Source organism: Triplophysa dalaica, chromosome 10 (genome assembly GCF_015846415.1).
Source record: "Triplophysa dalaica isolate WHDGS20190420 chromosome 10, ASM1584641v1, whole genome shotgun sequence".
In the NCBI taxonomy this organism is placed as follows: Eukaryota; Metazoa; Chordata; class Actinopteri; order Cypriniformes; family Nemacheilidae; genus Triplophysa; species Triplophysa dalaica.
In genome coordinates this window covers 2,519,127-2,546,353 of record NC_079551.1, presented here as the reverse complement: position 1 = coordinate 2,546,353, position 27,227 = coordinate 2,519,127, and the positions used below count along the sequence as shown (strand labels likewise).

Below are 27,227 nucleotides of genomic sequence, written 5' to 3'. Positions count from 1 at the left end.
GGGACTCCCCGCGACATGGTTAGCTCCGCCAGCCGACGAACCACCCCCCGTGGGAATGATGAAGCAGACCGTCCCCTTGGTCACCCTGTCACAGTCCCTGGGAGCTCGAGAGCTGCCCACACTGTCTCGCTGGCTAATGAGGGCGGTCCGTCTTGGTTACTCGATCCAGTTCGCCAGAGACTCACCCAAGTTTCGGGGCATCATCTCTCCCTCTGTCAGAGGCAGGGACGCCTCCGTACTTCGGGTAGAGGTCACCACCCTTCTGGCAAAACAGGCATCGAGTTCGTCCCTCAAAACCAAGATGTTCAGTGGGTCACCACCCGCACTTCATCGTTCCCAAGAAAGACGGCGGGTTGCCCCCAAAGGCTGCGTACCCTGAACAGAGCACCTTCACAAGCTGCCATTCAGGGTGCTCACACAGAGGCGCGTCCTGACATCTATGAGGTGTCAGGATTGGTTCGTGGCAATCGACCTGAAGGACGCTTACTTTCATGTCTCGATCCTCCTCGACACCGGCCGTTCCCACGGTTCGCGTGCGAGAGGCGGGCATATCAGTACAGAGTCCTCCCTTTCGGTCTGTCCCTGACCGCCCTTTCTCCCTGAGAGGAGGAAGGCGAGCGGGTACTAAACTATCTCAGCGACTGGCCTATCTTGGCACACTCGCGAGATCTGTTATGTACACAAAGGGACCTGGTGCTCCGGCACCTAGGTCGATTGGGACTCCAGGTCAACCAAGAGAGGGGCAAGCTCTCCCCAGTGCAGAGCATCCTCTTTCTTGGTATGGAACTCAACTCTGTCACCATGTCGGCACACCTGTCCGCAGTTGTGCCCAACCAGTGTTGAACTGTCTGAAATGAACATTTTAGGCAGACAGCGGTCCCCCTGAAACAATTCAGAGGCTCCTGGGACACATGGCGTCCTCGCGGGCTAATACCCCTCGAGTTGATGCACATGACACCGCTCCAACACTGGTTTCAGAGTCGAGTTCCGAGGAGAGCGTGGCACACCGGCAGCAGGCGCATGGTGATGCCGCCCTGCTGCCGACGCACCATAACCCCTAGTCTTTATGACTTTTTCGACGGACTCAGGTCCCTCTGAGCAGGTTGTGAGGCAGGTCGTGGTGACGACTGAAGTCTCCCTGCAGGGGTGCGGTGTAGTGTGCAACGGGCACGCAGGTAGGGTGTTGGACGAACCCCCGCCTGCGCTGGCATATCAATTGCCAAGAGTTGTGGGCTATGCTACTTGCACTGAGCAGGCTACGGCCTCTCGTGCGAGACATGCACGTGCTGTTCCGAGGACAGCACTATAGCTGTAGCGAATACAGATCGTCAGGGTGGCGTTCGCACACAGCAGCTAAACACAACTTGCTCGACGCCTCCTCCGGTGGAGTCAACAGGTGAATCGTTCCCTGCAGGCCACACACCCCGGGCAAACTGAACTAGACAGCCGACGTGCTTTCTCGCCAGTTTATGCCTCGTGGATAGTGGCGACTCCACCCCCGTGCAGTCCAGCTCATTTGGAGGCTGTTCGGGTAGGCCCAGGTAAAACCTGTTCACCTCCCGTAACACCACCATTTGCCCGCTTGATAGTCCCTGCCCTCGGCACGGATATCCTTGCGCACAGCTGGCCGCGGGATGGGCGGAAGCACACCTTCCCCCCCCCAGGAGCCTTCTTGTACAGACTCTGTGCAAGGTCAGGGAGCAGGAGCACCAAGTGTTATTGGTTACACCACACCGGTCTAACCGCACTTGGCCTCAGAGCCGATGCTCTGGACAGCGACTCCCCCTGAACCATTCCCCTGACAGAGGACCTGCTCTCTCAGGGGAAGGACACGTTCTGGCATCCCAGATCAGACCTCTGGAACACCCATGTCTGGTCTCTAGACGGGACGAGAAGATCCTAAGATGGCTACTCCCCCTATACGGCTGAGACCATCACCCAGGCTAGGGCCCCATCTACTAGGCGGTTACACGCCTCTAGACGGTGCCTCTTCTCGTCCTGGTGTCTTTCTCAACGAGAAAGACCCACTGAGGTGCTTGATCAGGATTGTGTTCCCCTCCTCACGAGACTGGAGACTAACATCTCCCTTCCACACTGAAAGTGTATGTAGTCGCTATTGCCACTCATCACGACTCAGTCGGTGGAAAGTTTCTAGGGCAACACGACCTGGTCACCAGGTTCCTAAGCAGCGAGAGGGCGGAATCCGCCTCATCTCCGCTCCATACCCTCTTGGGACCCTAAGTGGTCCTGGGGAGCCTCAGGGCCCCCCAAAGAGCCCCTCGGAGGTTCCGATCTTCCTCATAGAGTAAGACGGCCCTCCTGACGGCGCTCACTTCCTTCAAGAGGGTAGGGGACCACCGAGCATCCTCCGTGTCCCTGGATTGCCTTAAACTCGGCCCTGGAAACTCTCACGTTATCTTGAGACCCAGGCCCGGATGCGTGCCCAAGAAGTTCCCACTACTCCCTCCGGGGCCAAGTGGTGAACTTGCAGGCGCTCCCCATAGGGGAGGAAGACCCAACCCGATTAGTGTTGTGTCCAGTACGTACTGGACCGCACGCAGAGCTCTGAAGCTCTGACCAGCTCCGTGTCTGTTGGAGGACAGCAGAAGGGGAAGGCTGTCTCCAAACAGAGGCTGGCGCACTGGGTCGTGGACGCCGTTACGACGGCATTCCGATCTCAGAATCTCCCATGCCCATTGGCAGTGAGGGCTCACTCCACACGGAGTTTAGCCACCTCCTGGACACTGGCAGAAGCGCCTCTCTAGCAGACATCTGTAGAGCTGCGGGTTGGGCTATGCCCAAACACCTTCGCAAGGGTTAACAACCTTCGCGTAAACCCGGTGTCAGCCCACGTCCTGCGTGGCGACATGTAGGACTGGCATCCGGGGGGGCGTATGCCTGCGAAAGCACCTTTCCACCCTCTAACAGGTTGGGTCAGTGTGCTATTTACCTTTTCTTCTTACCCAAACACATCGCTAAGAAACTGGTACCTCACCAGCCTCCCTTCTTACCCAGACACTGGTTAAGAATAGGCATTCCATCCATCACCAAACAAGCACCCCCTGGGGGCTGGCTGGGCAGAGCAGCCTTCCCCCTTAGGCCGGGATACCATGTGAGCTATCACAGATAGCTCTAACCGGACCTAGTGCTACCGGACGTCTGTAACACCCCCTCCGTGGGCTGTTCCGTCTGATGTATCCTCATGAGAATGGTTCCCACTCCTGGTAACCCATGAGCTTCCCCAGGTGGGCCTCCACCTCGCGGTTAACTACTCAGTCCGCACGTTCCATGCGTTCTCCTCCAAGGACGAGACCATACCTATATCCACCATATTCCTCCCCACGGGTAGGAGGTGGCCTCTGTAGCGCTTCTCTGATTAAGAGTCGCGCTTACCCGGTGTAAACTGATCTGGACGGCCTCTCGCCTATAGAGAGCTAAGGCCCCGTCCGTGAAAGTTACCGGTCAGGGCTGTACCCATCTTTCTCCAAGAAAGCTCTGGAACCCCCCGACCACCACACTGGAAGGTTACAGTCTCACGAAAGCTTCGAGATGACACGCCCAGGCTTGTTACCGTCGCTTCGCTAGAGATTGTGACACGATACAGCGTTGTGGCGTTTTCCATAGGCAACCCCATCTGTCGTTCTCGACACAACGTCGAGAGACCGACAGAAAGGGAACGTCTTGGTTACGTATGTAACCTCAGTTCCCTGATGGAGGGAACGAGACGTTGTGTCCCTTATGCCACGAACACGTATCGTATTCTGCTGCAGTTTGAGAGGTCTCAGGCTCTTCAGAACAAAGGTAAGTGAATGCTGCACGCCGGCCTCCTTTATACCGGATTTCCGGGGGCGGAGCCCGGCATGCAAATTGCATTCGCCAAATTTCATTGGCCTTTTCTATAGTAGTCAGAGTTGATTGGTTCTCAAGGGCGAACCCCATCTGTCGTTCTCGACACAACGTCTCGTTCCCTCCATCAGGGAACTGAGGTTACATACGTAACCAAGACGTTTTACACTAAACAATCTTAACATTTCACTTTCATTTCAAGTCAGAATTGAGTTAAAACTTTAAACATAAAGAGGTGGTTTCCCAGACAGAGATTAGTTAAAGACAGGAATAGACCTCAGATATACTTTACGAAACATTACTTTGTTCATCTTGAGACAAAACAAACACACTGATATATTTCAAGATGAGGCAGTTTAAGTTGTTTTCGATCAAGACACCTCTAACAGTTCATTTAGTCTGAGATTTAGGCTTAAGCCATGTCTGGGAAACCACACCAGAGGTTTAACTTAAGTTAAAATAAACATTTAATCATACTTTGGTTTATTTCTGTTCAGATTTAAAATTCTTTGGCTTTAACATGTAACATTGTGCAGATTAAGATATTTTCAACCGCACTAAATATTTCATGATGGAATCTGTTATCCACTTCTGAAAAATGTTGTTGTTATTTGATATCGACATCAAAACAAACACACTATCACACAAAATGAACACGCTTCTTCCTGCATTGCTCCGCCCTCAAACGTGATGTGCAACGCAGGCATGAGATGTTTAGACCAAAAATGGATTATAGATTGTTTATCTGCATTTGCAAGTCGTTACATGTGCCAATAACATTGAGCGTATAATCCACCAATCAAAACTCTACGATCTAAAGTGACTCAAGAAGATCAATGCTGCACAGTACTGTGCAGTGTGTTTGCATCACTCAGTTAAAAACAGAGCTGGACTCTTTCAGTAATGGTCTGGTTACAGATGGTTAAAGTAAAGAACACTAGCAGCTTTACACACCAGGTGTAAACTGGTGTGGGTCAGAGACTGGATCTGATGTGCTGTGTGACCAATATCAATTCATTATTACTGTTAGTGGTTTTGCTGAGAGCTATAAATAATACAGAAGAGTGAATAAGTAGTGACTACATGATCAGTTTTGAGTGAACCGTCTCTTAAAGGAAACAAAATGAGATTCTTTAAACACAAGATCTCACATCACAGCTGCATGTGTTACTGACAGTATTGATAGATCCAACTCTGAGATATGGCTTGTAGATCTTATAGATCTAAACTTTGAGTCCAGTTACACTAGATCTCTCTCCGTCAGGAACAAATTACACCTGGAGATATCAACTCCGTTGTGAGTCAATCCATTAACCCAAACAACAGGGAGATATAGAGCTGAAGGGAAGAACAGCAGGCAGGAGAGGAAGTGATGTTAAATAGACAGACAAATGATTTATTGAATAATCTCAGTTGTGCGTTGATGCTCAGTCAAGCTCTGCCAAACTTCGTCTGACTAGAAACAGATTCAATATGTGTTTTTAACAATTCAAGATTACAGTATCAAAACATTGTCTCATGACATTATTATGGACCTTGAGATGGAGACCAACGGATACTCATATCAGCATAAGACACAATACAACTCCCAATGAGGTTAAACAACAGGAAAGTAAGGAGCAAATAATATGAATAGAAGTGAATAATAAAATATAGGAATGAATACATATGATGAATATTGTAATAAATGGGATAAATGAAATAGAATAATAAAATGAAATAAACAAGAAACAAGTGTATTTTTCTATCCAGATCTATCAGCATATTATCACAATGATTTGTGTTTTCACGTCTGTTTCAGTGAATGCTTATGAGGGAGAATCTCTCACTATACACACTGACAGTAAAATACAGAGAGGCAGTGAGATCAAGTGGATCTCTGAAGATAACATCAGTCTGGTCACTGGAAAGATTGGAGTCATAAGAGACACCAAGTTAACAGATAATGTGAGATTCAAAGACAGACTGAAGATGAATCATGAGACTGGAGATCTCACCATCACAAAGATCAGAAAGACAGATGATGGAGTTTATAAACTACAGATCAGCAGTGATGATAAGATCTCATACAAGATGATCAATGTTTTTGTCAACGGTGAGTAACTCCAGATTTTTGAAATATAATAACTCACTTCATCTTATATCAATATTCGCTCTTAATTATTGATGATCTGAAAAGAAAACACAATGTTTTGTGAAAGCTGTTTAACTTTTATTTTAATATAATAACATCAGATTTTTTATTTTATTTTTGTTTGTTTATTTGAACAGAGTCATTGGTAAATGCAGCAGGATTATTAAAGATTCTCTATTATATAAAGTGACTCTGTGTTCACACAAACATGTGCAGAAAACACTTAGAAATGTTTCATTTGTGTGTTTGATTCTTAACAGACGGCCCTTCTCCAGATCAGAAGCAGAACTCAGGTGAGATTCTCTACAGCTGTGAGTTTGAGTCTGATTCACCAAATCATGTGATATCATTTTATCATGTGAAAGCTAATGTGTCATTTATTTGAAAAATGATTTATTTTTAAATGTGTGAATCAAAATTTTCTGTATTTATAAGTGAGCACATATGACATAATTTAGATTCATTCTTAAAATGAAAAAATAGATTTTTCAGGTGTTGGCAACATGGTTTTCAAATGATGGATAACTATTGATTAAAATGCCCAGATCCTAGCTGACGATGAGGTTTTTTTTGAGCCTCTGTCAATAGTCAAGTAGTATTCTTTGTTGTTATGTGTCATGGTTCCACTTCTCCTTGTCAGGTATTTCTTGGTCTAGAGGTGGAATGATACAGGATCCTCTGTTTCATGTGGGAGAGACACGATTTCTTCTCTCTCTGGTCTGCGTCATCGTTCCTACCCTCCTGTTTCCTAGTTTGTGTTAATAAGCTTCCCTTGAGTGTTTATCCCCTGCACCTGTTCCCTCTTAGTTTGTTCCCTTTAAAACTTCCTCGTGTTCATTGTCCTGTGCGCGTTCATTGTAAGTTGTACCTACCTGTCAATGTATATCATACCTTGCTCTGTGTGTGCTGTAGCTGTTCGTGTCTCCTGTTGCTATGTGTTGAGTACCTTGTCTCCCAAGTTCCTGTTTCATCGTGTCTTGTAAGTGTAGTTTAGTGTTTGTTTCAAGTGTTTTGTTTTCTTAGTTGAGTTAGTCAGTGTTCTCGTCTTGTTATAGTTTACCCAGTCTTGTTTTCCCCATTGTGGGTTTTGTTTTGCCTTTTGTTATAGTGTTTATTTGTTAATAAATACCCTTGTTTACCCCGTACCACCATCTTGTCCTTACTCTGCCTTGCAATTGGGTTCTTGCCTTGAGATTCATAACAGAAAAGGATCCTGTATGAGTCCACCTCAAGACCAAGAAATACCTGACAAGGAGAGGTGGAACCATGACAGTTACGTATGTTGGTTTTCGGTCCAATAAGTAACACTTCTGTTTTTCCAAGTTCAACAAGAAAAAGTTGCTACTAATCCAGTTTTTTATATCGACTATGCATTCCGTTATTCTATTGAACAATTGTCTCTCATGAGGCCTTCAGGAAATATAGAATTGATTGTAATCAGCATAGATTGTGAAAATAGGGCCCACAGAGTTAGCTTCACTCCTAAGTGCATGGTTTAAAGCACAAGGAGCAGGTGCCCTCAGGGTGTGTCCGAATCCCCTTTTGCTAGTTTGACGGCGGGAAAACGGTCGGCGTACCCGGGCGCATGGTCTAAACGGGTTGTCCCGATTCTCTTAATGAGTAATGGGTGTTTTAATCAGAGAGTCATCATGTGCAACAGGGCCCTTTGTCTCTTAATTATTCCTCTTAGAGGTAAATGTACTGTGCTGAGAGCAGAGGCCCTAACACTGAGCCCTGTGGCACACCACACTGTACTTGTGATTTGCGTGACACCTCATTGTGTATTACAACAAACTGAAAATGGTCAGATAGGTATGAAAGAAACCAATTAAATGCTATTCCACTAACGGTAACATCATTTCCAAGTCTATGTAAAAGTGTGCTGTGGTAAATGTTGTAGAATGCAGCACTAAGGTCGAATAGCAAAATTAACGATATGCAGCCACGATCACATGCCAAAAGAAAATATTTTATTACTCTGATCAGAGCAGTCTCTGTACTGTGATGTGCTCTAAAACCTGACTGGAATTCTTCTCAGATGTCATTCCTCTGGAGAAATTAACATAGCTGTGATGAAACAAACATTTCAAGTACTTTAGAAATTAAAGGTAGATTCGATAAAGGTCTATTGTGTAACACTTTACGATACAGAAGGATGATGCCACAACATGAAACGGTGATTAAAGACGAGAGTTTAATGAAGATCCAAAAAGGTTAAAGGGTAAATCCACAAACGGTAATTCCAAAAACAGGTTGTAAACACGATAAACAGGTAACATCCAAGGGTAAGTAAATCCAGGTAACACCAGAATACAAGGGGTCGGAACTAGAACAGTGATGAACTACAACTAGACGTGACAATGAATAGCAAAAACATGGTATACATAGAGTCCAGATGATGAGGATCAGGTGCGGATGGTAATCATGGTTGGTGCAAGGGATGATGGGTAGTGTAGTCCATAAGTGTTAATAGTCTGGTGAAAGTGAACAGGTGAGTCTGCGAGGCGGTGCTGATGGAGAGGGTGTGGCTGACCGCTGAGGAGAGATTGCTACTAATATTTTGCCAAGTCACTAGGATCAAACTGCGTTTTTTGACAAGCCCCTAATAACAGCCATCTTATATGCTTTAGGGACACATCCTAACGAAAGAGAAGAGTTAATGATATGAAGTAGGTTCTGGCATGCATGTTGTTGATTTAGATAATTTCATTATTTTGGACTATTCACCCTGACCTACTGTAGAAAAAAATTGCAGTTGCTCCTTAGGGGAGCTGTAATTTGTTGGCTGATCAGCTTGTGTTGCCTCTTGTTTCTTAGCATTTTCTTAAATCTCTAATATCATCAATTTTATTTTTAAAGAAATTCATAGTTTCAAAATTTAAATACATTTTCAATGTCTATTTTGATAGATCTGGTAGATTTTGCAGACAACGCCAAATAATATATTGGATAGATTCTACTATCTTAGTATAGATCCAAAATTATACTGTAGGGCTGTTCCATTGTGTTCATTTACCAGACTAGCGGAAATCTGCATTGCAGTGCCTGGATTTATATCATTTTTGATCCACTTCGGTATTATGTTTGTCTTTTTTATAGCTTGTTAAAGTTGTGTGCATACCGTACATTTACTTGTACAATAAATTTCCCCAAAACTCTTCCCGTTTCAAACACAATAGAGCTAAAAGCACACGCATGTGCATTAATACTGCGTTTTAAGTGCCCTCGGATATTGGATCATATCCACTTCAATGTTAGATCATTAGCAACATAAAGTTTTAATGTAAAATCTTGAGGTACCCCTGGGCTGAAGCTGAAATTGGTAACAACTTACACTGTACAGTCAATAAGGCTGGTGAGCGCCCTCTTGAGGAGGACACTATATTGCAGGAGACGTCAGCATTGAGCACACTAATATCTGCCTCTGTGCATTTTTGAATCAGAGTCTAAAGCAGTCCACCGGTACAAAAGCGTATATTCACACATGTTCAAAGGGTCAGAATGCAAAGCACACGTGATTTTTGCAGATTAAATAACAATTACAACTACAACTACAGATAAAGTGTTTTTGTGGATTGTACATGTATGTATAATTATGAGTGCATGTGAAAATGGAGCATGTGTAGATTGATGTGTATTTGAGGGTCTCTGGAGTGTATTTGTGAATTGTAGAGCGTGAATGTGGATCTTTTACGTTTATTTTTTGGAGGTTTTGATACTGTTTTCAGCCCATAGTGTTCATTCTCTCACTTGCTTACTTCAGCTGTAATCCTCCTAGTCACATGGCCTTGTAAACTATCAGTACTGTTTAGCATGTTGACACAATGTTATAGGATCTCTTTCTTGTTAGTCGCTTTGCATAAAATCGTCTGCCAAATAAATAAACACAAATGTGTTAATGTGTGTTATCAGCAGATTTATTTGTAAGTGTTAACATAAATTAATGCACAAATTATTAAACAATTATACTGCTATTAGCTTACAAATACATCTGGCATATGTTTAATAATGATTATTTATGTTGACATGATGATGAAATGATTATTAATGTAATATTAATGTGTTATAATGTTTGTGTTTCTCTCTTCTGTGTGCTGCTGTGACTGATACAGTGTGTAAATATGAGAATGATTCTGTCACTCTGAACACTGATGTTACTGAACTAAAGTCAGATGATGTGATCCAGTGGAGGTTTGGAGAAACTCTCATAGCTGAAATCAATAGAAAGAACAACAAGTTCCCTACAGATGATGAGATATTCAGAGACAGACTGAAGCTGAATGATAAGACTGGAGATCTCACCATCAGAGATCTCAACACTGAACACACTGGACACTATAAACTGAAGATCATCAACAATAGAGGAACATCATACTCTCAGTTTAAAGTTTATGTCAGGGGTAAGTAAAGCTCAAGTTAATGTGATGAGAATGATGGCTTTTATTTATCAAGTGCTGTATTGACATTACATGTGTTGTGATTTTATCTTCTCCACACATCTTCTGAATTTTCTTCATGTTAAGCTGCAGAACTCTTTGTGTTTTCTGTAGATTTTATCTGTAAATAATAAGAATCTTATAATGTTTTATTTCTTGAGTTTTCACTTGGATTTTGTTGAATTGTAGCACTGGATGACAGATAATGGATAACATTAGTGACGTCGTCATGCAGTTTTTGAGTCACAACCTCAGACCTCTTTTCATTTTACTCTGAACATTCAGTATTTTAAAACAGCTTATTGCTGAATAAAGACGTTCTCATTTACATATTTTCTCTGTCAGTTCTGTTTCATATACAAGACACATCTGATCAAATGCACACACACACATTAAAAAGTAAAGTTTTGTCTCTATTCTTTCACACAGCACATGCACAGCCTCTGTCTTTATAACCATGTTCTTATCTACAGATGAACTGTGTTTGTGTTTCCATATCCAACAGTCCATAACACATTTATTTGATCTGATGGATGTTGTTCTGTGTTTTTCTCTTCTATGTGCTGCTGTTATAAATGAAGAGAACATCAGATCAGTAGAGTTTGGACATTCTGTCATTCTATACTCTGATGTTACTGGAATACAGAAAAATGATGTGATTCAGTGGAGATTAGAAGATGAAAAAACTCCCATAGCTGAAATCACTGGACTGAATAAACTCTCATATGATAAGAGATTCAAAGAGAGACTGGAGCTGGACCCTCAGACTGGAGATCTCACAATCACAAACATCACAGCTGAACTCTCTGGAGTTTATAGAGCAAAGATCATCAGCAGCAGTAGAGGAACAGAATACAGAACATACAGGGTTGTCGTCTCTGGTGAGTGGATTTGTTTTAGTGATTTATATCTGACATGATGATGAGAGATGATGTAATGAACAGAAGAGTTTTTCTCTAAACACTCTTAACATTTAACTTTCATTACAAGTCAGAATTGACTTAATACTTTAACATAAAGAGGTCGTTTCCCAGACAGAGATTAGTTAAAGACAGGAATAGACCTCAGATATTTAAGTTGTTTTTAAAAATCATACTTTACAAAACATTACTTTGTTTAATCTTGAGTCAAAACAAACCTACTGATTTGTTTAAAGATGATCGATGATTTTCGATCAAGACATCTCTTACAGTTCATTTAGTCTGAGACTTTGGCTTAAGCCCTTTCTGGGAAACCACACCAAAAGACAAATAAAACACATTAATAATTCATACAACAGCAAAATCAATGTTACTCACATATTGAGGCAAATCAAAGCATCCTCCTCGGGGTGATTTTTAGACAATCTTTCTCTCTAACATCTAAGCTTTAAAGCCTTCAACACAGTTTGAAGATGAACATGGATCCTCTCTCATTCAACTCATAAATACACAAACATTTCCCCCAAATTTTCATACAAATAAAACTCACAGAAATAAATTTGAAATTTTTCTCAAATCTATTATCAGGTTCTTAATTTGTTTTCCAGCAAACATTTGTGGATGTGTTTATGGTCGTCACACTTGCCAATAGAATTGAGCATATAATCCACCAATAAAAACTCTACGATCTAAAGTTACTCAAGAAGCTCAAAACGCTGCACAGTACTGTGCAGTGTGTTTGCATCAGTCAGTTTAAAACAGAGCTGGACTCTTTCAGTAATAGTTTGGTTAAAGATGGTTAAAGTAAAGAACACTAGCAGCTTTACACTCCAGGTGTAAACTGGTGTGGGTCAGAGAATGGATCTGATGTGCTGTGTGACCAATATCAATTCATTATTACTGTTAGTGGTGCTGCTGAGAGCTATTAATAATACAGAAGAGTGAATAAGTAGAGACTACATGATCATTTTTGAGGAAACAAAATGAGATTCTTTAAACACAAGATCACATCTGCATGAGTTACTGACAGTTTATTATCACATTGATTTGTGTTTTCACGTCTGTTTCAGTGATCGCTTATGAGGGAGAATCTCTCACTATACACACTGACAGTAAAATACAGAGAGGCAGTGAGATCAAGTGGATCTCTGAAGATAACATCAGTCTGGTCACTGGAAAGATTGGAGTCATAAAAGACACCAAGTTAACAGATAATGTGAGATTCAAAGACAGACTGAAGATGAATCATGACACTGGAGATCTCACCATCACAAAGATCAGAAAGAATGATGATGGAGTTTATAAACTACAGATCAGCAGTGATGATAAGATCTCATACAAGATGATCAATGTTTTTGTCAACGGTGAGTAACTCGAGATATCTGATATATAATAACTCACTTCATCTTATATCAAAATTCTCTATAAATCATTGATGATCTGAAAAGAAAACATGATGTTTTCAAATGTCTCTGTTATTATGTGAAAGCCGATTCCCTTTTTTTTTTTTATTAAAGATTTTTACACATTTATTGTTTGTTTATTTGAACAGAGTCATTGGTAAATGCAGCAGGATTATTAAAGATTCTCTCTTATATAAAGTGACTCTGTGTTCACACAAACATGTGCAGAAAACACTTATAAATGTTTCATTTGTGTGTTTGATTCTTAACAGACGGCCCTTCTCCAGATCAGAAGCAGAACTCAGGTGAGATTCTCTACAGCTGTGAGTTTGAGTCTGATTCACTAAATCAAGTGAAATCATTTTATCACGTGAAAGCTAATGTGTCTTTTCATTTGAAACATATTATATTTATTTTATTTCTAAACATTTATAGTCGGCAGTCAGAATCTGTTTAATCTGCATATGTCAGAGTAGGTAAAGAAAGTCAAATCCAAACTAAATAATAATTATATTATATAATATACTCCCATTTAGTTGGAAGACACTCTGGTGGGTTGTTTTTAGAATGCTTGCAAGTCTAAAAGCGTAAAAAAATACCCAGTTTCATATTAATTTTATTTCTCTGAAGTGATTAAAAGAAATTAAATAAACTATAAATCGTTAAAATGTTCTGCATCACTACAAGCTCGACATTGCTTACACAAGCAGGCAAAATAAAGATAAAAACGGTAGATGACAGGTTAAATATAATCTTAATATTTTAATTGCTATTTGCAGTGGCAATTTTGTTGTTTAGTGGGGACATGTCGGGTTTGTATTATTGAAGTGTTGTGTATGCACGGCATCTCGCACACTATTCGGAAGAGATTGGGTGATAGGTAGGAAAAGGATCTACCAACTGCACTTGATTTGAAATTCTAAGTATTACCAACTGACCGGAGCCTAAAGACCATAGTGAACATTTAGGACCGTTAAGTAGTAGGAGCTCACTTGGGTACTGTTAAGCTTAACTGTGTATTGCCTTATAGGTTATCGTATAGGTAAGATTTTTAAGTGAATACGTTACCAATCTTATGTTGACAGAACCAGGCTAATATGCTCATACATTTCTTTTCACGTCAGAACTCTAGCTGCAGCATTTTGAACTAGTTAGTGTTTTTGTTATAAACCTGCAGGGAAACCACCTATTAGTACATTACAATAATCTAGTCTTGACGTCATGAATGTGTGAATTAACTTTTCTGCATGTGATAGTGAGCACAGATGACATTATTAAGATATATCCTTAAAAAAAAAAATTATGTTTTGCACGTGATGGCAACATGGTTTCAAATGACAGATTCCTATTAAATAATGCCCAAATTCCTTCTTTGGTTCGTAAGGCCTCCAAGAAATATAGAATTGATTATAAACCGCATAGGACTGAAAACTAACTCTGTGTCTCTTAATTATACCTCTTAGAGACATGTGCAGTGCTGAAAGCAGAGGCCCTAAAACTGAGCCCTGTGGCACGCCGTACTGTACTTGTGATTTGCGCGACACCCTTATTGTTTATTACTTCAAGCTGAAAATGGTCAGATATGTATGAACAAAACCATTCTAATACTATTCCACTAACGGCAACATCATTTTCAAATCTATATAAAAGTGCGCTGTCGAATAGCAAAAGTAAAGAAATGCAGCCAAGACCACATGAAAAAAGAAAATAGTTTTTTATAAAACCTGAGTGGAATTCTTCACAGATGTCATTACTTTAGAGGAAGGAACATAGCTGCGATGAAACAACCTTTTCATGTACTATATTAATAAAAGGTAGTTTCAATATAGGTCTATAGTAAGCTAAGTTCCTAGGGTCAGTAATCACTACTCTACTCATATCCAACATCTTAAGATGCTGATGATTATTTTTGTTAATTAAAATTAGGGCTGTTAACGTGTGTACGCATGGGGTTGATTTTTATATATAAATATTTAACGCAAATGTTTTTGACATCTTTTGTCTTGCGTTGCATTATGTTATCACGCCCGTATTCGTTTACAGGCTTTTACACCACTTAAGCATGACTTAACGGTTGCTTAGATACATTCAATGAAGATGTACAGCTTTTAGCTGTGGGACGCGATAAAACGCAACGCGAGGTCCAGTCTGGTATACAGTCACATGCTAAAGGCTGCGTCATTGAATCTCTATCAGACAGCATCCGTGTTAAGTTCTCTTTCATGCTTGAATGGATAAAACCGCACAGGGTTATTTTGTCTAGCATTTCCTTAAGCACAGACTTCACATTGTAAAATAAAATGGAGATGGTGGTCTAGTGGGTTAAACCACTGAACTGGTAAATCAAAGGTTGCTGGTTTGATCCCAGCAGCCACCACCAGTGTGTCCTTGAGCAAGACACTTTACTCCATGTTGCTCCAGGGGGATTGTCCCTGTAAAAAGTGCACTGTAAGTCGCTTTGGATAAAAGCATCTGCTAAATGACTAAATGAAAAATCTTAAATGAATGCAGAGAGTTGTGAAGATGTAAGTGGGGTGACGTCAGATCTGCGTGCAGAGACAGCTCTTAAAGGGGCCGTGTTCTTAAACGTGCTGCTGTGGCTCCTGCCACTAATGTTAATCAAAGAAAAGAAGATATCAATGTGATTTTGTAATTCTTTAATTCTAAATTGAAATTAAATACAGAAGAATTCTTATTAAAGGCTGTAAAGTGATTGAGAACTTACCTCAATTTCTGTATATTTCCTACATGATAGATCTCAATTAAACTGTTGGATGGCTATAATTAATGTTAAAAAATAATTTTTGAAATGGTGCCCCTTTAATGTTAGATCATTAGTAATATTAATGTTTTAATGTTAGTAAATCTAGAAGTGACTTCTGGGTTGAATAGAAATGAAGCATGAGTAGATTGCTGTGTATTTGTGGGTCTCTGGAGTGAATTTGTGAATTGTAGAGTTTGAATGTTGTTTAACTTTTTTTGTGGAGGTTTTGATACTGTTTTCACTCCATATTGTTCATTCTTTCCTTTGGTTACTTCTGCTGTAATCCTCCTAGTCACATGGCCTTGTAAACTATCAGTACTGTTTAGCATGTTGACGCAATGTTATATGATCTCCTACATGTAAGTCACTTTGGATAAAATCGTCTGCCAAATTAAAAAATATGAATGTGTTAATGTGTATTGCATTTACTACATTACACTAGCAGTTTCATCTGTTAGTGTTAATTTGAATTAATGCACAAATTAATATTAATTTACAGATACATCTGGCATATGTTTAATAATGATTATTTATGTTGACATGATAATGAAATGATTATTAATGTAATATTAATGTGTTATAATGTTTGTGTTTCTCTCTTCTGTGTGCTGCTGTGACTGATACAGTGTGTAAATATGAGAATGATTCTGTCACTCTGAACACTGATGTTACTGAACTAAAGTCAGATGATGTGATCCAGTGGAGGTTTGGAGAAACTCTCATAGCTGAAATCAATAGAAAGATCAACAAGTTCACTACAGATGATGAGATATTCAGAGACAGACTGAAGCTGAATGATAAGACTGGAGATCTCACCATCAGAGATCTCAACACTGAACACACTGGACACTATAAACTGAAGATCATCAACAGTAGAGGAACATCATACTCTCAGTTTAAAGTTTATGTCAGGGGTAAGTAAAGCTCAAGTTAATGTGATGAGAATGATGGCTTTTATATATCAAGTGCTGTATTGACATTACACGTGTTGTGATTTTATCTTCTCCACACATCTTCTGAAATTTCTTCATGTTAAGCTGCAGAACTCTTCATGTTATCTGTAGATTTTATCTGTAAATATTAAGAATCTTATAATGTTCAATTTCATGAGTTTTAACTTGGATTTTGTGGAATTGTGGCGCTGGATGACAGATTATGGATAACATTAGTGATGTAATCCATAAAAAGCAAAGTTTTTCATTTTATTTTATTTGATCTGATGGATGTTCTTCTGTGTTTTTCTCTTCTATGTGCTGCTGTTATAGATGAAGAGAGGATGAAATCAGTAGAGTTGGGAGGTTCTGTTATTCTAGACACTGATGTTACTGGTGATGTGATTCAGTGGAGATTAGAAGATGAAAAGACTCCCTTAGCTGAAATCACTGTAGGGTCTGAACCCTCATATGATGAGAGATTTAAAGAGAAACTGAAGCTGAACCGTCAGACTGGACATCTCACCATCACAAACATCACAGCTGAACTCTCTGGAGTTTATAGAGCAAAGATCAGCAGCAGTAGAGGAACAGAATACAGAACATACAGGGTTAACATCTCTGGTGAGTGGATTTGTTTTAGTGATTTATATCTGACATGATGATGAGAGATGAGTGAATATGAAGTGACTACATGGTCATTTTTGTGTGAACTGTCTCTTAAAGGAAACAAAATCAGATTCATTACCTACTTATCCAATATTGATAAATGTGCAGATGTGTTTAATCAGTACATTAGATTATTGATCATTGATAAATAAATTTATCGTTACACTTGTTTAGAATTTGTTTACATGAACACTCACTCTTTTGTCCAAGTTTCTGTCTCATCATCTACTGAACATGAGATTTTACTCAAGATTTAAAAAGCTGCTATAAAATTTCCACTCTAATTCATGTTTTCTGTGTGTTTTCACGTCTGTTTCAGTGAACGCTTATGAGGGAGAATCTCTCACTATACTCACTGACAGTAAAATACAGAGAGACAGTGAGATCAAGTGGATCTCTGAAAATAACATCATTCTGGCCACTATAATGAATGGAGTCATAATAGACACTAAATATAAAGATGATGAGAGATTCAAAGGCAGACTGAAGATGAATCCTCAGACTGGAGATCTCACCATCACAGACCTCAGATGGACAGATGCTGGAGTTTATAAACTACACATCAAGAGTAAAGAAAAGATCTCATTCAGGATATTCATGGTTTGGATCAAGAGTGAGTAACTCACAATTTCTGATACAATAATTCACTTCAATTTATTACATCATTCTCTATAAACTATTGATGATCTGAAAAGAAAACATGATCTTGGTAAATGACTCTTATTTTGTTGTGGTGAATAATTTAATAAAAGCTCATTATTACACTTTTTGGTTTTGTTTACTGAACACAGTGTTAATGCAGCAGGATTATTAAACATTTACATTTATTAATGAACAATGTTTGTTTAAACAGACAAGGCTGTTGTAAAAGAACAGGAAGAACAGAAAGCAGGTAACACATCACAATTGATATATCATCTCATAATGAAGAACTGTGTTTTGAAGCGTTTACATTGAGATTTCAGTCCTGAAGTTTCTGTAAACAGTGAAATCTGTCCTATAATTTCATTAGACTTGAGTTTGTTTTCAATAATTGTCTTGAGTTTTTTATCATTTATAATTGAGTTATTTAAAGGGATAGTTTTATCATGTGAACGCTAACCTGTCATTTAATTTCTAACATGTTATATTTATTTTAGCAACCTTTTAAACCTTTATATTTAGCAGTCTGAATCTGTTTAATCTATACACATGTTTCACATGAATGAATGAATGTTTATTTAAACAGATAATGCTGTTGGAAAAGTAAAGGACAAACAGAAATCAGGTAACACATCATGATTGATATGTCATCTCATAATGAAGAACTGTGTTCTGAAGCGTTTGCAGTGATATTTCAGTCCTGACGTTTCTGTAAACAGTGAAAATTGTCCTATAAATTCATTAGACTTTAGATTGTTTTCCATGACTGTCCTGAATTTTTTATTACTTATAATGGAGTTATTTAAAGGGATAATTTTATCATGTGAATGCTTACATGTCATTTAATTTCTAACATGTTATATTTATTTTAGCATCCTTTTAAACCTTTATATTTAGCAGGATAAATCTGTTTAATCTAAACACATGTTTCTCATGAATGAATGAATGTTCATTTAAAGTGAAAGTAAAATATTGAAAGAACGTAGAGATATAATTTACATTCACGTAGAAAATAAAGCAAAGTAAAACTCTATTGCTGTGTAAGTTACGCTTTTAAAATTATTCCGTAAATGTGATTTTTTAAATGTTATTTCTATGGTAAATTGTTGACATTTCTCTCTTCTGACAGAATCAGCAGAAACTGAAGAAAATAAATCAGCAGCGGTTGACAAGCCTTCCCCCAATGAAGTAGCAAATGAATGATCGAGGATGAGATAGATGCTCATCATCACATCTTTCACATTATCAACATCTACAGTAATAAAACTGATTTACTGTGTTCATGATCCGTCCTCTTTAAAAGATCATCTTCATGTGTGCTGTTGAGCTTGAGTTATAAAAGCTTTTAGAGCTAAAGTTACACGTTTTTTGATAAACAGTGAAACAGAATTTCATTTATTTGCTGTTGAAACTGATCTCTGATCAGAATCTGTTTATCTTTTTATATTTCATATGTTACTCACTGCAAAGCATATGATTATTTTGACTCTCGTGTGTTTGATGTTGTGTGATTGTAGACAGTATTGATTTAATATCTGATGAAGATGAAGTATCAGATAAACATGAAGAACATCTTCAGTCTTTCTCTAACCCGTCTCTAATCTGCTTTTATACACATTTATATAACAACTAACACCACAAAAAAATTCATGATGAAGTTAACATGAGATCACATGACAATCTGTGTTTATCATGTGAAGAAGATTCTAGAAAATACACGTGAGAAACATCTTGAGCATCAGCGTTAGATTCTGATGTCTGTTCAGTTTTTATTGTTAATGTTGATATTATTTTAGTTTTTCATGTACTTTATAATTTCCTTCATTATGTGCCTATATTTTATATATATATATTTTCGTGTTAACTGAACTAAACCTGAGGAGATTCCTTTCTTACGTCCTACGTTACTAGCTGCTGTCCATGGTGCTGAATTAATGGATATCGATCGTTCTCCAATCAATAATTTACTGTACACACGGACTGCTTCACTGCATTATGTGAGGTAGTGGCGATCTTTATCAAGAAAGCACTATAGAAATAGTTGCATCTATTAGGACTCATAGGATATTAGTAAACCAAATTGCAAACTAAATCCAACCATTGATATTATTTAAATGTGAAATGAATGTGTGAACCCACAATCTCATGCTCAACCCCGTTACACTAACTGTCAGTGTGGTCATTTATATCAAAGGTTCTCAAACTTGTGTTAGAGTTTCTGTTGCGGTGCATTAAAACGGTTTATTCCTGAAACTAATATTGACGTACATAATTAACACGTTTATGTGCTTGGACTATTTAAAGCGCAAAGCATGTAGCTTATGACTGCGTTATTAAAATATAAAAATATAATCAACATTATTAATCACATTTACAATATCAAGAAGAAGAATATAAACAAGTATGTCATTATTGTTCAATCCTACAATGATGTATTTAGATTTTGCAATACAACAGTGAATGTGTTGTGTTTTCCTATTTTCTATGTAAAAGGTTTGACATGACATAGCCTACCTTTGTTTATAACTGTGTTTGTGAAGCACTTATTTATATTATCAAATATGTTTCTATAGTGTTAATATTTACTGAACAAAAACGCAGAACATATGAAACATAAAAACTTCATAAAGCACTTAACTGAATAACTCTTGCCTTATTGCTCTTATAAAATAAATGTGCTAGCTTCGTGATTTAGATATCAGCTAAATATAAACAGTATTAAAAAGTGTTTGTGTCTGATCATTTCTGTTCTTTAATGGATAAAGTGATTATTTAGTAATGGCTGTTTTAACAGTAAACACATGCTAGTGTTGTGCTTGACCTGCTTTAACATGTTTAACTGAATATACAATGCATGTCATTATTAATAAATGAAAATGAAGATTAAAATGTGTGGTTCTTTGTGTTGCTCATATTCTGTGATTTCAGAGGAAAAACTCACAAGAGAGCAGAAAAAGAAACGTTTTCAAACAGACGTCACAGATGAATCATTCTGACATTTATCAGGTTGATTGATAAAATCTTCAGTTATTCTAAAGCTGTATTCTCCATGACAAAAACAACATATTAACACCTTATGAATGTTCTTTATATTTTTTAACGATAATTCACTGATAAATACAAGAGTTTAACAATTCTTGAAACCCAGGAATAAAAACCATCCACAAACTGTAAAATATGAAATGTTTAGACTCTTTAAATGTGCAGGGGGGGCCTGTTCCATAGTTGTGGCCCTACTACTGAGAAAGATACGTATGCCTTCTTTCAAATAACAAATCCTCCCCGTCGAAAAAAAGAAAATATTAAAAGGACTCCAATCACCAACCAAACCCCCCGGTCAACAAATATTATTGACGGCCGATTTGATCCCAAAAAGCCAGGGCCGATTTTGTTTCCCAGACCAGCCCTGAGTGTGAGACCCTAAGAGATCATTGATGTAAATTGGGGAGTGTTTTTTTAATGCTTTAAAGCTCATTAATACATTTTATAAATCAATTCTAATTTTTACTTGAAGCCAGTGGAGAGATGATAGCACCGGGGTGTTGTGTTCCCTTTTTTTACTGCCAGTCTGTCTGCAGCATTCTGTACACACTGTAACCTAGAGAGTTAGTGTTGAGAAATCCCTACATACACTGAATTACAGAAGTCTAGTCAAGAGGTAATGAAAGCATGGATAACAGTCTCCAGATCTTTCAAACTCAGAAAAGGTTTAAGAAAGTGATAAAAACTGCTTCTTCCCACTGAAGTTATCTGAGTGTCAAAGCAGAGAGAGGATCTATAATACAGAAAGACACTTTCACGTGCCAGCTCTTAAATGTAAATCTATATTTAATTATAGATTTAATAGATTTAATTATAATGAAAATGCCAAGGTAAATACAATACAGTCAAGGTATGTGATGGGTCTCCTGTTTACAGAAGCCGTTTGAGAGGCACGTTCTTCTGTCACGGATACTGAGGAACACTTTGCCCTGGAACCATGCAGAAGACCTAAAATAGTGTTTCCTTTCTGGCTTTTTCCACTTCCTGCTTTACCCCGAGAAGCAAGATTGAAACGTTCCTTCACGGGTTCAGTGAAAAAAGAGAAATCTAAAGATTTAAAGTGAAGTGAAAGTGTGTGTTTTTGTCTATGTGTGGTACCCCATCCATGAAATGTGTCCTCTGTGTTTAACTCATCCATGGTGAATAGTGAACACACACACCCAGAGCAGTGGAAATCTATAACTCAATAACCATTCAGACAATCTAAGACTTTTACTGGTGACTTGTAATTCAGTCATGGTCACTGCAAGGTATATGCACTTTTACACAAGTTTGGTTGTTAGGTACTCTTTCTGTTCCAATTGCTTCCATTGTTTACTGCATCTGTAAATGGCTTTTGATAAAAGCCTCTGTTAAATGTAAATGAGAGATTGATTCTCCTCTTAATCGTTTCCTGATTGAGATGAACATAAATTCTGTGTCATTTATCATTTTACACTCTTCATTGGACTAACCTATAGCCACATTTCTTCCACATTTGGATCCAGAAATTATATAAAACGTTTAAAACGTCAATGAGAGTTTGGTAAGAAAGCGACAGAAATAAAGAGGATATTGCTGATGTGAAGTGAATCTTCAGTGTGACTGCAGTTCATCAACAAATCTTCTTTCTTCAATGGACCGCCCATCACATGCAAACCTATGATCTTATCTTTGTACAACAAACCCCCCCCCCCTCACCCTGTGTGTGTGTGTGTGTTTCAAACTAATCATACGAAGCTGCATGATTACAAAACGTTTTTTTAAATAATAAAGATAAAGGCATTTGAGGCAAATGAAAAAAAGTATAATAAAGAAGTGTTAAATAATAATAATATTAAATAATAATAATATTGAGGGGAAAAGTGGCAGACCTTAGACGGCAGTGTACATAAGAAACGGATATTAAATGTTCTTTATCAAAAGACACACTGAACAGACAAAATCAAAACTAATAATAACAAGTAAATCTTTTATGTTGTTGTGTTTTGGGCGTCTGTTTATAAATCCCCTTAAAAAACAGCATCTCTACCCAAAACACACTAGAAACTGTAATAGATTTAATGGATATGATTGGAATTGTATTAGTTTTTATGGAAACTATGAGGCTGCAGCGATTTACACTGAGTTTAAATATGAATTAACTCCTTTTAGGGGAAAAAGCATCATTTCTTAGCGATATGCTATCTGCACTAAATAAAGATGTAATAAAAATAAGTATTTGAAGAGTTTATTTCCTAAATGAGATAACATGTTTTTATTGTGCATTGCAATAAAAGTCAATCAAGCTTGATTGTTTTCATTTAAGGCATAAAAACTCAAACAATACAGCTAACTAACACAATAAAAACAACAGTAGCATGATAAAATAACAAAAATTAAGATGTTTGAAAATAATTCAAAACAGAGTTTGTTTTTATTTAGACACCATTGATACTTATAGAGTAGCAGATACTATTGTCCCCTCAATATTGTTTTGCACTACACATTATTCAATAACAGAATGTAAATGATTATCTTTATTAAAGTTACTAAATGGGTGTCAATTTATTGGAAGCAGAAATTTGAAAGAATTTTGAAGTACTCCTTGACTTGCATTAGTTTTGTGTCCATACAGTGAATGGTTAACTGCTGTTATTCTCTTATCATTTTTCTTTGAGATATCTTCTTTTGTGTTCAGCAGAAGAAAGAAATCATACAGGTTTACAATGACAAGATGATGAAAAAATGAGGACATTTCAAGTCAAAACAATCACAAACATAAAAACGTCTTGGTTCCGTATGTAACCTCAGTTCCCTGATGGAGGGAACGAGACGTTGTGTCGAGAACGACAGATGGGGTTCGCCCTTGAGAACCAATCAACTCTGACTACTATAGAAAAGGCCAATGAAATTTGGCGAATGCAATTTCCGCCCCCGGAAATCCGGTATAAAAGGAGGCCGGCGTGCAGCATTCACTTACCTTTGTTCTGAAGAGCCTGAGACCTCTCAAACTGCAGCAGAATACGATACGTGTTCGTGGCATAAGGGACACAACGTCTCGTTCCCTCCATCAGGGAACAGAGGTTACATACGGAACCAAGACGTTCCCTTTCTGTCGGTCTCTCGACGTTGTGTCGAGAACGACAGATGGGGTTGCCTATGGAAAACGCCACAACGCTGTATCGCGTCATAATCTCTAGCGAAGCGACGGTAACAAGCCTGGGCGTGTCATCACGAAGCTTTCGTGAGACTGTAACCTTCCAGTGTGGTGGTCGGGGGGTTCCAGAGCTTTCTTGGAGAAAGATGGGTACAGCCCTGACCGGTAACTTTCACGGACGGGGCCTTAGCTCTCTATAGGCGAGAGGCCGTCCAGATCAGTTTACACCGGGTAAGCGCGACTCTTAATCAGAGAAGCGCTACAGAGGCCACCTCCTACCCGTGGGGAGGAATATGGTGGATATAGGTATGGTCTCGTCCTTGGAGGAGAACGCATGGAACGTGCGGACTGAGTAGTTAACCGCGAGGTGGAGGCCCACCTGGGGAAGCTCATGGGTTACCAGGAGTGGGAACCATTCTCGTGAGGATACATCAGACGGAACAGCCCACGGAGGGGGTGTTACAGACGTCCGGTAGCACTAGGTCCGGTTAGAGCTATCTGTGATAGCTCACATGGTATCCCGGCCTAAGGGGGAAGGCTGCTCTGCCCAGCCAGCCCCCAGGGGGTGCTTGTTTGGTGATGGATGGAATGCCTATTCTTAACCAGTGTCTGGGTAAGAAGGGAGGCTGGTGAGGTACCAGTTTCTTAGCGATGTGTTCGGGTAAGAAGAAAAGGTAAATAGCACACTGACCCAACCTGTTAGAGGGTGGAAAGGTGCTTTCGCAGGCATACGCCCCCCCGGATGCCAGTCCTACATGTCGCCACGCAGGACGTGGGCTGACACCGGGTTTACGCGAAGGTTGTTAACCCTTGCGAAGGTGTTTGGGCATAGCCCAACCCGCAGCTCTACAGATGTCTGCTAGAGAGGCGCTTCTGCCAGTGTCCAGGAGGTGGCTAAACTCCGTGTGGAGTGAGCCCTCACTGCCAATGGGCATGGGAGATTCTGAGATCGGAATGCCGTCGTAACGGCGTCCACGACCCAGTGCGCCAGCCTCTGTTTGGAGACAGCCTTCCCCTTCTGCTGTCCTCCAACAGACACGGAGCTGGTCAGAGCTTCAGAGCTCTGCGTGCGGTCCAGTACGTACTGGACACAACACTAATCGGGTTGGGTCTTCCTCCCCTATGGGGAGCGCCTGCAAGTTCACCACTTGGCCCCGGAGGGAGTAGTGGGAACTTCTTGGGCACGCATCCGGGCCTGGGTCTCAAGATAACGTGAGAGTTTCCAGGGCCGAGTTTAAGGCAATCCAGGGACACGGAGGATGCTCGGTGGTCCCCTACCCTCTTGAAGGAAGTGAGCGCCGTCAGGAGGGCCGTCTTACTCTATGAGGAAGATCGGAACCTCCGAGGGGCTCTTTGGGGGGCCCTGAGGCTCCCCAGGACCACTTAGGGTCCCAAGAGGGTATGGAGCGGAGATGAGGCGGATTCCGCCCTCTCGCTGCTTAGGAACCTGGTGACCAGGTCGTGTTGCCCTAGAAACTTTCCACCGACTGAGTCGTGATGAGTGGCAATAGCGACTACATACACTTTCAGTGTGGAAGGGAGATGTTAGTCTCCAGTCTCGTGAGGAGGGGAACACAATCCTGATCAAGCACCTCAGTGGGTCTTTCTCGTTGAGAAAGACACCAGGACGAGAAGAGGCACCGTCTAGAGGCGTGTAACCGCCTAGTAGATGGGGCCCTAGCCTGGGTGATGGTCTCAGCCGTATAGGGGGAGTAGCCATCTTAGGATCTTCTCGTCCCGTCTAGAGACCAGACATGGGTGTTCCAGAGGTCTGATCTGGGATGCCAGAACGTGTCCTTCCCCTGAGAGAGCAGGTCCTCTGTCAGGGGAATGGTTCAGGGGGAGTCGCTGTCCAGAGCATCGGCTCTGAGGCCAAGTGCGGTTAGACCGGTGTGGTGTAACCAATAACACTTGGTGCTCCTGCTCCCTGACCTTGCACAGAGTCTGTACAAGAAGGCTCCTGGGGGGGGGAAGGTGTGCTTCCGCCCATCCCGCGGCCAGCTGTGCGCAAGGATATCCGTGCCGAGGGCAGGGACTATCAAGCGGGCAAATGGTGGTGTTACGGGAGGTGAACAGGTTTTACCTGGGCCTACCCGAACAGCCTCCAAATGAGCTGGACTGCACGGGGGTGGAGTCGCCACTATCCACGAGGCATAAACTGGCGAGAAAGCACGTCGGCTGTCTAGTTCAGTTTGCCCGGGGTGTGTGGCCTGCAGGGAACGATTCACCTGTTGACTCCACCGGAGGAGGCGTCGAGCAAGTTGTGTTTAGCTGCTGTGTGCGAACGCCACCCTGACGATCTGCATTCGCTACAGCTATAGTGCTGTCCTCGGAACAGCACGTGCATGTCTCGCACGAGAGGCCGTAGCCTGCTCAGTGCAAGTAGCATAGCCCACAACTCTTGGCAATTGATATGCCAGCGCAGGCGGGGGTTCGTCCAACACCCTACCTGCGTGCCCGTTGCACACTACACCGCACCCCTGCAGGGAGACTTCAGTCGTCACCACGACCTGCCTCACAACCTGCTCAGAGGGACCTGAGTCCGTCGAAAAAGTCATAAAGACTAGGGGTTATGGTGCGTCGGCAGCAGGGCGGCATCACCATGCGCCTGCTGCCGGTGTGCCACGCTCTCCTCGGAACTCGACTCTGAAACCAGTGTTGGAGCGGTGTCATGTGCATCAACTCGAGGGGTATTAGCCCGCGAGGACGCCATGTGTCCCAGGAGCCTCTGAATTGTTTCAGGGGGACCGCTGTCTGCCTAAAATGTTCATTTCAGACAGTTCAACACTGGTTGGGCACAACTGCGGACAGGTGTGCCGACATGGTGACAGAGTTGAGTTCCATACCAAGAAAGAGGATGCTCTGCACTGGGGAGAGCTTGCCCCTCTCTTGGTTGACCTGGAGTCCCAATCGACCTAGGTGCCGGAGCACCAGGTCCCTTTGTGTACATAACAGATCTCGCGAGTGTGCCAAGATAGGCCAGTCGCTGAGATAGTTTAGTACCCGCTCGCCTTCCTCCTCTCAGGGAGAAAGGGCGGTCAGGGACAGACCGAAAGGGAGGACTCTGTACTGATATGCCCGCCTCTCGCACGCGAACCGTGGGAACGGCCGGTGTCGAGGAGGATCGAGACATGAAAGTAAGCGTCCTTCAGGTCGATTGCCACGAACCAATCCTGACACCTCATAGATGTCAGGACGCGCCTCTGTGTGAGCACCCTGAATGGCAGCTTGTGAAGGTGCTCTGTTCAGGGTACGCAGCCTTTGGGGGCAACCCGCCGTCTTTCTTGGGAACGATGAAGTGCGGGTGGTGACCCACTGAAC

The 27,227-nt window shown here is 40.8% G+C and overlaps 1 protein-coding gene across 1 annotated transcript in view; it reads left to right on the top strand.

Moving 5' to 3' along the window:
- LOC130429682 (uncharacterized) overlaps positions 1-20,612 on the top strand; it is an 88,101-nt gene extending 67,489 nt beyond the window's left edge. Inside the window, exons 28-39 of the mRNA XM_056758381.1 lie at positions 5,648-5,941; positions 6,241-6,273; positions 10,093-10,380; positions 10,998-11,297; positions 12,407-12,700; positions 13,012-13,044; positions 16,130-16,417; positions 16,769-17,059; positions 17,424-17,717; positions 17,958-17,996; positions 18,333-18,371; positions 18,876-20,612. Coding sequence (XP_056614359.1) covers positions 5,648-5,941; positions 6,241-6,273; positions 10,093-10,380; positions 10,998-11,297; positions 12,407-12,700; positions 13,012-13,044; positions 16,130-16,417; positions 16,769-17,059; positions 17,424-17,717; positions 17,958-17,996; positions 18,333-18,371; positions 18,876-18,949 — 2,267 coding nt within the window. The 3' untranslated portion in view covers positions 18,950-20,612. The remainder of the gene's footprint in view (positions 1-5,647; positions 5,942-6,240; positions 6,274-10,092; positions 10,381-10,997; positions 11,298-12,406; positions 12,701-13,011; positions 13,045-16,129; positions 16,418-16,768; positions 17,060-17,423; positions 17,718-17,957; positions 17,997-18,332; positions 18,372-18,875) is intronic.
- Positions 20,613-27,227: the final 6,615 nt, after the last annotated feature.